Source organism: Camelus dromedarius, chromosome 23 (assembly GCF_036321535.1).
Source record: "Camelus dromedarius isolate mCamDro1 chromosome 23, mCamDro1.pat, whole genome shotgun sequence".
NCBI classification, from domain to species: domain Eukaryota; kingdom Metazoa; phylum Chordata; class Mammalia; order Artiodactyla; family Camelidae; genus Camelus; species Camelus dromedarius.
The window spans coordinates 6,402,914-6,416,626 of NC_087458.1; the positions used below are offsets into that span (position 1 = coordinate 6,402,914).

General features: G+C 41.9%; 1 protein-coding gene across 6 annotated transcripts in view; it reads left to right on the forward strand.

Annotated features, from left to right (window-relative positions):
- Positions 1 to 13,713, forward strand: part of TDRD10 (tudor domain containing 10) — a 43,233-nt gene that overhangs the window by 22,153 nt on the left and 7,367 nt on the right. For all 6 annotated transcript variants that reach the window (XR_010377469.1, XR_010377470.1, XM_031436194.2 and 3 more), the window contains one exon: positions 13,620 to 13,662. Coding sequence is in view for 4 of the 6 variants with exons in the window: in XM_031436194.2 (XP_031292054.1) it covers positions 13,620 to 13,662 (43 nt within the window). In the remaining 2 variants the exon portion in view is untranslated. The remainder of the gene's footprint in view (positions 1 to 13,619; positions 13,663 to 13,713) is intronic.

The window sequence follows — 13,713 nt, forward strand, 5'->3', positions numbered from 1 at the left end:
CATTTCAGGCTTCCGGCTCTGCCCCTCTCCCTTCTCTGCAGCACTCTTACTCCAGAGGAGTGGTTCTCAAACTTTGCATTAGAATCACTGAAGAGCCTGTTAAACAGCTTGCTGATATCCCCACCTCCAGAGATAGTGATTTGAGTGCATCCAGGCCTGAGAGTTTGCACAAGGGCCTGGTGCTGCTGGTGCGGGGACCACAGTTTGCGTAGTAAGGCTCTAAAGCCCCCAGTCCAACGATTAGACCCAGTGGGACTTGAAATCCACTGCCCCCCTCCTTCTTCATGATTCAGTACCCTCATTACTCCCTCCCTTCCCTTCTCAGCTTAGATCCCGTAGTTACTACTGCCTGAGTTCAGCCCCTAATTCCTTAGCTCACTTAGGGCTTATCTCCCAAAACCCTCTCCCAATTGAGCCCAGCCCTCTCTGCCTCTTCTGAAGCTGCCCCCAGGGCTGAAGACATTCACACCACCTTGCTAACTGCTCTCAGGATAGGTGTGGTCACAGCCTTCCTGCTCTTCCAGGCTGACCTGTCTTGAAATTCACTAATCTTCTCTGCTGTGTGTCCAATCTGCTGTTAAGCCCATCTGACACATTTTTTTTCATTTCACATAGCACGGTTTTCAACTTCGGTCTCTTTTTCCCTCTATTTCTCAGCTAAAATCTTCCATATTTTCACCCATTTTTGTTTATCTTCTAGGTTCTCTAATACACTTACTGTAGTTATAGAATCATTTTCTGCCAGTTCCAGCATCTGGGTCATTTGTGGCTCTGCTTCTGTTGACGTTTATCTCCTTGCTTGCGGGTCGAGGCTTCTTACAAATACAGTAGTTTTTTATTGGCTATTGTGGATGTTGTATTCTGGAGACTTTATGTTCTCTAGTGTTGATTTTTTTTTTTTTCCTAGCAAAAACGAAACTGCCAGCTGGTCTTTTGATCTTATTAAAGTTGGTTTCCTTGTTGGGATTGGTATACTTCAGTTTGAGCCTTAGTTCTTGGGCGAAGTCCTCTTCCTAAGGCTCGGCCTTCTAGGGTGAGAGTCTCAGGGTGCTTACCAGTGTCTCTCCCCTCTGGCTGGGTTGGAACTCCACTGTCTCCCCAGCATTCTGAGACCTTTGATACCTGCATTCCTCTCTTAGCTCCCTCTCCCCTTCTTTGTATAGTAGCTCTTCCCTCCTAGACCTCCCAGAACTTGCCCTGCACATGGGCAGCCTAGGGTTCAGCCAAGGACCTGGGGTCAGCCCTAAGATTTCTGGGGCTTTTCTATGACTCTTTCCTCTCTGGTACCCTGCCCCACAGATTCCTGGTACCCAAACTCTCACCTGTGTTTGTTCTGCCCAGAGAGACTGCCCAAACTCTGCTCTCCTTTGCTTCTGTTTGGAAAACTGCCTCCAGGCAAGAGGCTGGAGCGAATGTGGGCTCACTTAACATGCTTTCCTTTTCTCTGGCAAACCCCCGCCGCCCGCAACCCACGCCAATCCACTAACAGTAGTATGTGCCAGAAATGGTTAATTTATGTCTTTTGTCCAGTTTCAGAATTGTTTGGGATGGGCAAGTACTGTCTTGCCAGAACCAGATACTAGACAAGAGTGTTAAGGGGCTTGCCTTTTTCCTTTTGGGGTGGATATGGTTTCTCAGGAACATTCCCAGTGCTTTTTTTTACATTGGGAATATGTAACTGAAAGATGAACCCTAATCTCCATACATTTGAAAATTTAAAAACACATTCCAAGTAAACAACACGTGGGTTAGAGGAGAAATCATAACAGAAATTTAAAAGGACTCAGAACTGAATGATAAGGAAAATTTTTCTCATCAAAAGTTGCGGGATACAGTGAAGGCAATACTTAAGGAAAGTGTACTGTGTTGAATGCTTAAATGAGCAAAGAAGGCAGGGTGAAAATTAGTGAGCTTAGAGTTCATTGAAGAATAGAGAAAAAGTAAAAAATAGGGAGCAGACAAAATTTTGAAAACAAGGTTTTTTAAAGTTTAAAATTTTGTAAACAAAGCTAGAGTTATATGTCAGTTATATCTCAGTAAAGCTGGTGGGAAAACAAGCGTAAAAAACAAAGCTACAGTAGAAGAGATCAATAAGTCGGAATTTCATTCTTTTAAGAGATTAATGAAATAGAAAGGCTTTTGGAATGATTAATCAAGAAAAAGAAAAAGGCATAGTCAATATTAGTAATAAAAAATCATAACTATAGATGTCACAGATACTAAAATATAAGCTAACATGGTAATAAATTTGAAAGCTTAGAAGAAATGGACACATTTCTTAAACTATATCGTTTTCAAAAATAATGTAAGAACATGATAGTCCTGTAACTGTAAAGTAGTTGAATCAAAGTTTAGAATCGTCTTATAAAGACAACACGAAGCCCAGATTGTTTCATAGCTGAATTTTACCAATAAATTCTTCTAATGAATAAGAGAATACTCCTTGAGTATAACCTGATATCAAAGCAGACAGGAGAGCGTAAGAGAGAAAAACTACAGGCTGGGTTCACTCATGAATATGCATACAATGTTTCTAAACAATATTGGCAAAATGAAGTCAGTATTAGCTAATGAAGATAGTATATTATGACAAGTTTTTTCTCCTAAAATGCAGTAGTTTAATACTAGAAAAATAATAAATCTTTCACTACATTAACAGATTAAAGAATGAAAACCATATGATCATCTTAAATAGACACAGGAAACACATTCAATAAAATTCAGCGTGAATTTATTTAAAAAATAAAGACTCTTAGCAGCTGGAAACAGGTTATTCTTAACTTGGTAAAGGCTATCTACCAAAACTCTAAGAAAATAACATTTTAATGGAGAAACACTATAAGCATTCTCTTTAAAAATAGAAACAAGACAAGGATATACTGGAAGTTCTAGTTTTGTCTAGTAAGACAAGGAAAATAAAGGCGTAAATATTGGAACAGGAGAAACAAAACTGTCATTATGTACAAACAATGTTTCTTTAAATAGAAAAACAAGTATATAAATTATTAGAGATAACAGTTTAACAGGGTAGCTGGATATGTATCAGATATATAAAAATTTGATTTATATTTTCCATGAATATCTTTCCAAGAAATAATTTTTAAAATACGCCATTTACAAGATCAGCTTAAAAAATCAAGGTACCTAGGAATAAATCAAATGAAAGGTGAGGGTGGCCAGTCTAGGCGAAAAAATTGAGCTTTACTGAAAGTCTTTAAGGAAGTCTTAAACAGGGAAAGTTTCATGTTCATGGCTAGGAAGACACAGTAAGAGTTATTTAAGAATCATTCTCCCCAGACTGAGCTGTTGATTCTGTATAATTCCAATAAAAATCCCCACAGGTTCTCTCAGGAATGGAACAGGCTGATTCTAAAATTTATGTGGAAGACCATTTCTTTCTGCAAATGAAGATGGCAGGCCTTGCCCTACAAACAGATGTAGAACTGGCCTAGGGATGTACAGTTTGACCAATAAAATACAACAGAGACCCCAAAAAGAGGCTCATGCAAGTGCAGAAACTATTGACCATCCTGGTGGGGTTGTAGCTCTCTGGTGAAAGGATGGACACTTAGTTACTGAATCTGGACAATTGCTTATTCATGTAGTAAAATGTGAAATTATATTCCTTACCTTATCCACAGAAATAAACTCTAGGTGGACCAGAGACTTACATATGAAGGGCAAAACTTTAAAACTTTTAGGAAAAAGCATAGAAGAATATCTGTATGATCTCAGAATAGGATATGATTTGTTAAGGCATGAAGAGTTAATTGGAAAAAAAAAAAAAGATGGGTGGATGAATTAAATGTATGAACTTATTTTCTTTGAAAGATAATATAAAAAGGATAAATTCAAGCCAAAAGCTTGGAGAAGATATTTGCAGTAATATAACTAACCAGGAAAAGGAGTCAGCAAACTTTGGCCAGTGGTTCAAATCTGGCTCACTGTCTGCTTTTTTGCTACTGGCAAGATAACAACGCTTTTGTTTTCCTTTCAGTTAAACTTTTCTTTTTGAGATAATTGTAGATTCACATGCAGTTAGTTGTAAGAAACAATACGGAGGGATCCCCTGTACCCTTTACCCAGTTCCCCCCAGTGGAAACATCTTACAAAAACAACTTTACAACTAGGACATTGACGTCGATACAGACAAGACAGGGCATTTCCATCACTACTATTAGGAGCCATCCTGTTGCCTTTTTATAGAAGTATCCACTTCCCTTTGTTATAGCCACACCTACTTCCCTGCCATCCTCATCCCCACCTTAACCCCTGGAACAACTAATCTGTTCTTTATTTCTTTAATTTCAAGAATGTTGTATAAATGGAATACTACAGTGTGTAACCTTTTGGGATTGGCTTTTTTCACTTAGCATAATTTTTTGGAGATTCATCTAGGAGTTGTTGCTTATACCAATAGTTTATTCCTTTTTAGTGCTGAGTGGTATTCCATGTTGTGGATGTACCACAGTTTGCCTAACCATTTACCCATTGAAGGATATCTACATTGTTTTCAGTTTTGGGCTACTACAAATAAAGTTGCTATAAACATTTATGTACAGAGTTGGTGTGTTTCTCTGGGATAAATGCCCTAAATTACAATTGCAGTGGTATGGTCATTGCATGTTTACTTTGTTAAGAAACAACCAAGCTGTTTTTAGAGTGGCTGTACCATTTTACATTCCCACTAAGAATGTATGAGAAGTTCTCTGCATCCCCTCCAGGATTTGGTGTTGTCACTGTTTTTACTTTAACCATTCTGTTAGGTATTTAGAGATATCTTGTTATGGTTTTAATTTGCATTTCCATACTGCTGATGATGTTGAACATCTTTTCATGTGCTTATTTACCATTTCTATACCCTCTTTGATGAAATATCTTTCTTTTGCCCATTTTCTAATTGGATTGTTTGATTTTTTTTTTCCATTGAGTTTTGAGTGTTCTTTATGTATTCTAGTACTAGTCCTTTGTGGTTTGCAAATATTTTCTCCTACTCTGTAGCTCATTTTTTCATGGGAATTTTTCAGAGCAAAAGTTTTAAATTTCAGTGAAGTCCAATTTATTAAATTTTCCTATTTTTCCTTTTATGAATGATGCTTTTGTTGGCAAGTCTAAGAAATTATTGGTCAACCCTAGGCCTCAAAGATTTTATTCTAGTTTTTAAAATATTGCATAATTTTACATTTTAAAGTCCATGATCCATATTGAGTTAATTTTTATATAAGCTGTGAAGCTTAGGTTGAGTTTTATTTTTTTCCTATAGATGTTCAGTTGCTCTAGTACCATTTGTTGACAAGGCTATATTTCCCCCATTAAATTGCTTTTTCGGTCTTATCAAAAATCAATTGGGCATATCTGTGTGGGTTTGTTTCTGGGTTCTCAGTTTTGTTCCGTTGATCTACGTGCCTGTGTCTCCTCCAATACCATGCTGTCTCGGTTACTACAGCTATAAGAAATACTGCAGTTGGGTAGACTGATTCCTCCCACTTTATTCTTTGTCAATATTGTTTTATTTTTAGCTGTTCTAGTTCTTTTGCCTTTGCATGTAGATTTTGGAATAATTTTATCCATACCTACAGAAAATTTGACTGGGATTTTGATAGCAATTGCAACAAACATATGTCTAAGTTTAAGGAGAACCTATCTCTTTATTGTATGTTGAGTCTCCCAATCTATTAACACAATATATTTCCATTTATTTAGATCTTCTTTGATTTCTTCAATTAGCATTGTGTAGTTTTCAGCATACAAGTCCTAATATGTTTTATTAGATTTATATTTAAATGTTTCATTTTATTTGAATGATTATAAATGACACTGTATTTTTGGTTTCTGTGTATGCCTGTTCATTGGTAGTATATAGAAATACAGTTGATTTTTATTTGTCTTGTATCCTGTTACTTTGCTGAACTTATAGGGGTTTTTAAAATTTATTTCTTATTTTTTTGTAGATTTCTTGGTATTTTCTGTATAGACAATAATGTCATTTGTGAATAGGGCCAGTATTTTTTCTTTCTGATCTATATGTCTTCTGTTTCTTTTTCTTTCTTTAGTGCTGGCTAGACTTCCAGCACTATGCTGAATTAGAGTAGTAAGTGTGGACATTGTCACCTTTTTCTTCTAGAGTGGAAAGCATTCAGTCTTCCACAAAAAAGTGTAATACCTGTAGGTTTTTGGATAGATGCTCCTTACTAAGTTGAGGAAGTTCTTCTCTGGTCCTGTTTTTCTGAGAGCTTTCATCATGAATCATTGTTGTACTAGTATCTCAGGATTGCTGTCACAAAATATCACAACTGGGTGGCTTAGAATAACAGAAATTGATTGTCTCATGGTTCCTGAGGCTAAAAGTCCAAAATCAAGGTGTCAGCAAGGCAAAGTTCCCTCTGAAACCTGTAGAGGAATCAGCCCTTGCCTCTTCCTAGCTTCTGGTGGTTTGCTGACAGCCTTTGATCTTCTTTGGCTTATAGGTGCGTCACTCCCTCCAGTCTTCTGTCCTCACAAGGCACTCTCCTTGAGTGTCTTTACATTTGTCTTCCCTCTGTGTCTGGCGGAGTCCCGTTTTCCTCTTTTCATAAGGACGCGGTCACGTTGGATTAGGACCCACCCTAGTGACTTCATTCTACCTTGCTTACCTCTGTAAAGACCTTGTTTCCAAGTAAGGTCACATTCTGAGGTACTGGGGGGTTAGAAGTTCAACATGTATTTCTTGGGGGGAGCACATAATTCAACCTATAACGGGTGTTGAATTCTGTCAGATGCTTTTTTTTTTGTATTGGATGATATGATCCTGTGGTTTTTCCTCTTTAGCCTATTAATATGGTCAATTACCTTGATTGATTTTTCAAATATTGAATCAGCCTTGCATTCCTGGAATAAACCCCTCTTGGTCATGGTGTATAATTATTTTTATATATTACTGAATTCTGTTGGCTAATAGTTTGCTAAGGATTTTTGCATCTATTTTCATGGAGGATATTGGTCTGTCGGTTTTTTGTGGTACTATCTTTGGTTTTGGTATCATGGTAATACTAGCTATATGAAATGAATTGGGAAGTTTTCTCTCCTTTTGGAAGAGACTATGTAGAACTATGTTAATTCCTCTTTAAATGTTTAGTAAAATTCTCCAGTGAAATCACCCAGGCTTGGAGATTTTTTGGGGGAAGACTTTTAATTAAGAGTTCAATTTCTTTAATAGTAATCGGGCTATTCAGATTATCTATTTCGGGGTGGGTGAATTTTGATAGTGTATATTTTTTAAATTGAAGTATATAGTTACAGTGTTTCAGGTGTACCTCAGAGTGATTCAAATATATATATATACACACACACAAACATATACATATTGATATGGTTTATATTTTCTGAGTAGTACGTTTTATCTAAGTTGTCCCACTTTGTGTTTGACATCTGTGTTTGTATCTGTCAGTAGAGTTGTTCTTAGTTGTACCTTGTTATCCCTTGACAACTGTAGGGTCTGTAGTGATGTCCCATTTTGTTCCTGATGTTGGTCATTTGTGTCTTTTTCTTTGTTAGTCTTGCTGGATGTTTATTAATTTTGTTGATCCTTTCAAAGAATCAGTTATTTGTTTTATTGATTTTTCTCTTTTTTTTTCTGTTCTCAATTTTGTTGATTTCTGCTCTTAATTACTTTATTCTGTTTTCTTTGGGTTTGATTAGCTTTTCTTTCTTTTTCCCCTTAGGGTCAAAGCTGAGGTCATTCATTTGTAACTTTTTTTTTCATGGAGCCCCATTTATAACCTTTTTTTTTTGTTTCCTAATATAGGTTTTTAGTGCTATTCTGTTTTTTCTCTTTTCCTATAGTTTACTTGATTGTTTTTAGAATTCATTTTTTATTTGTATGTTGTGTCTTTAAGTGTACCTCTTTGTATGCCTTTTAAAGTGGTTGCTCTAGGTATTATATATACATAGCTTATCATAGTCTGTGCCCGTTGACTTCACCAGCTTAAGTACAGAAACCTTATTTCCCTTTACCCTCCCTTGTTTATAATATAATTTTCTTAAATATTTCCTCTGCATTCATTTAGAACCATATTGGACAGTTACAATTTCTGTTTCAACTGTCAAACATAATTTAGAAAACTCTGGAGAAGGAAAGCCTATGGTATTTACCCATATTTTTTCTTACCATGTTCTTTCTTCCTGATGTTTCAAGATTCCTATAAAATCAGCCACCTCTGAAGCTACTGGTTTTCACAGCTTTGCCCACCCTGGTAGACGTATCAGCCAAAGGGGCTGGGAGTGGGAGTGGGCGAAGCTCCAGGCTGAAACACCTGTCTCATAGTCTTCTCATCCAGGAGCCTGAAGTTTGTCTTGTTTTTAATAGACACCTGCAATTTGCTGTATGTTTCTGCTCAATTTCCAGAATCCTGAAATGGTTGTTTTTGACATCTTTGTTAAATTTTATCTTAGTTTTAGGGGGAGAGGATTTATATCAATAGAAATATTTCATAGTAGAATTGTTTTAGAGAAGAGAGCAAGGTGAAATTAGAGGATCAGCTTTAGTGGTGTGCACACACGTGTAGGGAGAGTTCAGTGCAACATGGAGGAGAATGTTTCTAAGGATATGACAACCAGTGAGTACCCAGGATGATGAATGGGAAAATAAAAACCTACACCAAGACACATTATAGAACTATTGTAGACTACTGGATAGTGCTTCAGAAAGAGAATCCACATTGAAGGGTATAGGGTTGGATGCTGTCACTGAATTTTGCAGGAAGATAATGTCCAACCCCAAATCTTTTCTTAATTAAATTACTCTAGAACGAGGGTACAATAGGGACTTATTCAGAATGTAGGGCCTCAAAAAATATATGTTCCACGTTCCTGTTCTCAGAAAGCTGTGGAGGGATAATAAAATGAAGCAGTAAGCGAAAAAATGGGACCTGGGAGCAGGAGATCCAGCCAGGAGGGGGACTGGAGACTTCCCCGATGCTGACAGAGGGGTTGAACACTCACTGTGCATCAGTCCAGCCAGAGCAGGATGGTGTGAGACTCCAGGGTGACGTCTGCGCAAAGAAAAGTGTAAAATTGACTGGAGAGGTGTTATATAAAGAGCCATTGGAGGGTGTGGGAAAACTTAGCCAGAAATTTAAGGAAATCCAAGTAAACAGAGGGGGGAAAAGGGAGTAGTTAATTCCTGGAAAAAGTCGTATAAGGACAAAAGTAACCATAATGCATACATTTTTTTAATATTGAAACTTTAAAAAATTTTCATAATACATAACTTGATTCAGCAGCAATCGGTATTTACATAGTCACGTAATAATGAGAACACTGGCGGGGTTGAGCAGAGAGCAATGTAACCAGATTTAACCAATTTACATTAAAAAAAATCAATTATTGAAGTATAATTGAAGTATTACATAAAATAAAATGAACCCCTTTTAGGTGTACAGTTTGATGAATTTTGACAAATGTAGGCAGCCGTGTAGCCGCTGTCTCAGGCCAGTATAGACCACTTCAGTCACCCAAAGGGATCGCTTGTGCCCTTTCCCAAGTCAGTCAGTACTCCCCTCTTCGCGGTCCCAGGCAACCACTGATCTGCTTTCTGTCACTTTAGATGAGAGTTATCTTTTCCAGAGTTTTATGTAAATGGAATCGTGCCACACACGCTTCTTTGTGTCTGGCTTTCACTCAGCAGAATGTTACTGAGGTTCATCCATGTGGTCGCACCATCAGCAGTTCTTTTTTATTGCTGAGGGGTATTTTGTTGTGTGGATGTGCCGCTGTTAGTTCATCCATTCACCTGGATTTAAGTTTTAAAAGGACCCTGTGGAATAGACGCCAGGGGCCAGAGTAGAAGCAGGAAGGCCCGTCTCAGGTGGTCCAGGAAAGAGATGCAAGTGTCTCGCCACACCAGCCCGGGTGCCGTTCCCTGGACATGCCAAGCACATCCTCACCTTAGGGCCTCTGGACCTGCTGGCCAGGTGTCCCTTCTCACTTCATTCAGGCCTCTGCTCACCTGTCACCCCCTCCCCACCCCTGCACTCTTGTCCCCTCTCCTCGCGTTGTGTTTCTTCTTTGCCCTTGTGGTCACTGTCCTCAGACCTCTTTGTATGCTCACTGTCTGCTGCCCCCACCAGAGTGCAAGCTTCGTGGTGACAGTGTATAGAATGTCCACGTTTTGTGAATTTTTGTGAAGGGACTCAGTGTGGCTCCCTAAGAACAAGGTTTGTGTCTGTCACCTTTGTCACTCTGTGCTCAGCACATAGAAGTGCCAGGTATGTTCCTGGATGACGGGGAGGCAGTCGGGGCTAAAGCTGTGAATGTTAGATTTCCACCAGGACATGCCCTTCTGGCGGCTCTGGGTGGATTCAGGGGCCTTCAAAGTGATGACCCGGGGTGAGCAGGGTGTGGCGGTGAGCAGTCTTGAAGGCTGCAGGGAGGGAGGCCGCCACTATTTTGAGTGTCACAGGAGGCCTGTGCCCCCCATCCCCTGATTCTGATTTGAAAGCTTCTCCTGGTGTGTAGGGGAACCAGGTGGGACCCTCCTCGCCACCCCGAAAAGCCTTCTGACCACTGACCTTTGCATGCCCTGTGTCTCTTCTCCCCCTGCTCGGACTCACCAGCATAATTCAGGAGCAAGCCGCCTCTTACAAGGGTTGCCCAGCTGGTGGGAACATCCCAGAACAAAGTAAAGAGACCATTAGCAGCTGTTGATCGATCTGGGCACAGACTGACTGTGCTTGTGGCAACAATAGAACTTAATTAAAACCGTCTGGCTTGGCGGCTACCGGGAGGCTGCCTTGATCTCTGTAGCTTCCAGGTGGCCACTCATGTGCTGCAGACACATCCTGAAATTTGAGGTTTGTTTCTGGGTGACGTGCCTGCTGTGGTGATTGGATGATAATTGTATAGATTTTCCTCTGAAACTTAATTCCACAAACTGTCGAAACAGGCTTGTTATATTTATCTCTGAAATCATTAGGGAATAATACTTAGACCCAGAACGGTTTTAAATGTTTCTGTATTAATAATAATTTTTAGCTTGAAACCACTATTGATCATTGGTCCTTGGGACTCGTGTTTAGAACTGTCTTAGGAGGTTCTAAATAAAAAGGCACCTCCATGCTTGGCTAGAGGCCAGTTTTTGGCACTGTCCCATTGCTTCGTTGTAGGTAAACAGCAGCGGCAGGATGGTTTAGCCTGGAGATTTGATTTGGGCCTCGTGGGTGGACATGGGAGGACAGTGAGCCTCTATGGGGAGCTCACTGTGCGGGCTCTGTTCTGATCGCTTCACTGTGTGAACCTGCTTAATCACAGCAGTAGGTGCGGCTGCTCTCCCATCCTGCGGAGGAGGACACCAAGTCACTAGGCCAGAGGGAAGGAGCCAGTCGGTTCTGGAACCAGGATCGGAGCCCAGACAGTCTGACTCCAGAACCTGCTCTTTTAAGCACTCGCTCATACTGCTTCCGTTTACTAAGCATCTATTTCACATCATGTCCCGACCAGATTAGGTACTAGCCCAACTCAACCCTCACACTGGGTGTGATTCACGGTATTGAAGAGGAAACCAAGGCTTCGAGAATTAAGAATTTGCCCCAGCTCACTTCTCCCTCCCCTTCCCCCACACCATCTTTCTTTTACGCATATTTACTGAGAGCTCAGTGTGGATCAGGCACTGTTCTAGGCCCTGGGGTTACCTTGGCAGTGAAGGTGGTCGTCAGAAGGCAGATGTGTTTCATATTCTCATGATGCTTAAATTGCAGTGGAAACCCACATACAGTGAACCAATAAATAAGAAAATGCCAGATAGTAAGTACCAGGCAGAGAATTAAAATAAGGTGATGTGATGGAGTGAGGGGTCACTTCCTTAGACAGTTCTTAGGGAGACCTCTGTGGGGAAGTGACATCTAAGCCGAGATCTGGATGACACGTGAGCCAAACGTGGGAAGACCAGAAGAAGAACATTCCAGGCAGAGGGGGCACCTACAAATGCCTCAGGGTGTGACTTGCGGGGAAAAGGGGTCAATGGGACGGACGGTAGATCATGGCGGCCTTGGTGAGCCCTAGTGGAGACTTTGGGTTTTATTTGTAAGCAGAATGAGAGGGTGTTGGATGGTTTTAATCAGGGAGTGATGTGATTTGATTTTTGTTTGTAAGGGATTGTGTTGTGTGCTGGGTGGTGATTGGATTGTGGGGGCCAGTGTGGCAGCAGGGAGCTCTTTGGACGCTGTTGCTATGGTCCTGGTAAAAGTATTGTGATGGTGGATATGGAGAAAGGAGTCCATGGGTTTGGGTGTATTTTGGAAGAAGAGACGGCTTGACTGGCTGATGAGTTTGTTGTAGGGAGCTGAGGGAGAGGTGAATCTGGCTTGGGACACTAGGTAGATAATGATGCAGTTTACTAAAATTGAACAAGCTGGGGTGAAGCAGCTTGCAGGGGGTTCTGTTTTAGACACACTGAGTTTGTGTACCTCCTGGTTGGCCTGCCAGGCAAGCGTCTCCACGTTGGAGTTGAATTCCGCAGTCACAGGGCTGGAGAGCTGGGGTTGGGAGTCTGTGGCCTGTTGCTGATACTGAACACCGTGGAACTGGAGATGACCTTGGAGAGGAGGTAGATGGAGGGGAGGACCAGGTCCTGGAGTGTGCCAGCATTTATTGGTTGAGCTGAAAGGGCCAGCCAGTGAAAGAGAAGGAAGACCAGACGTGTGCCGTGTCAGGGAAGCCAAAAGAAGAAATGTTACCGAGAAGAGGGGGTGGGTGGGATGCTGCCAGTGAATTCAGGACAGAGGACACGGAGGATTCAGGAAGGCCAAGGCCACTGCTCAGCCCGTGCAGAGCCATTTCAGGCAGGCCTGGTTGGAAGGAGTTGAAGATGAAATGTCAGGTGTGGAAGGGGACCCAGAGCCTGCGGAGCAGGTACAGAGGGCTGGCAGGGTGGGCGACACAGGGTGGGTCGGGGTGGGGGTGGCGGTGGTGGTTTGGGTGGTGAGAGGATGAGGGGCCTCCCATCCAGTTGCCTCCAGTTTTCTCCTGATGAAGAGGCAAGTTGGCCAGGTGGGCGCCTATAGGGTGGGAAGTGTGCTAGGTCTGGAGCTAGGAGACGGTGCCGTGTGGTCCGTTTGGAGAGGGCAAGTAAACTCATGAGGGGCTTGCGGCAGGACTGTGTGTTCTCTGGCCGGGGAGTTGGGGAGGCAGGGACGCAGCCGGGTGGCAGATCCATGGGTGTCACCAGGGCCGGGGGTTTTGCAGGTGGTAACAGTGGAGAGAGGGACTCCAGCATGGGCTGGGGGCTGCAGGGTTGCAGTCTCTGTCTCCATCCAGCCCTGCTGCCAGGGTGACCATTCCCACCTCTTCCTCCGCCCACTGCCCACCCCACCCCCAGCAGACCCGGGGGCTTCTGTGACCGTCAGGCCTGATGAGCACCCCTGGCAGCACCCCCCGCTTCCTGTTTCTGAATGTCTTGTCTTTGGTTGATTCAGGATCCCAGCGAGAAAGGAGACAGTGGCAGGGAGTCTCGAAGTCAGCTGAAGCCCATGTCAGCGCAGGGGCTGTTGATGCTGTGTCTCCAGATCTGCTGGAGAGATTCAGCATACAAACCAATGAAGTGAACGCTGCCGCGCCTGAGTGATACCTTTTCTTTTCCTCCCTAGGTTTTGGAGAAGTCCTCTGGTCAAGGACTTGCCAGAGCCCCTGGTGAGATCCTGAGCTGCCGTCTCTTCCTGGGACGTGTCTTTGCAGCTCCTG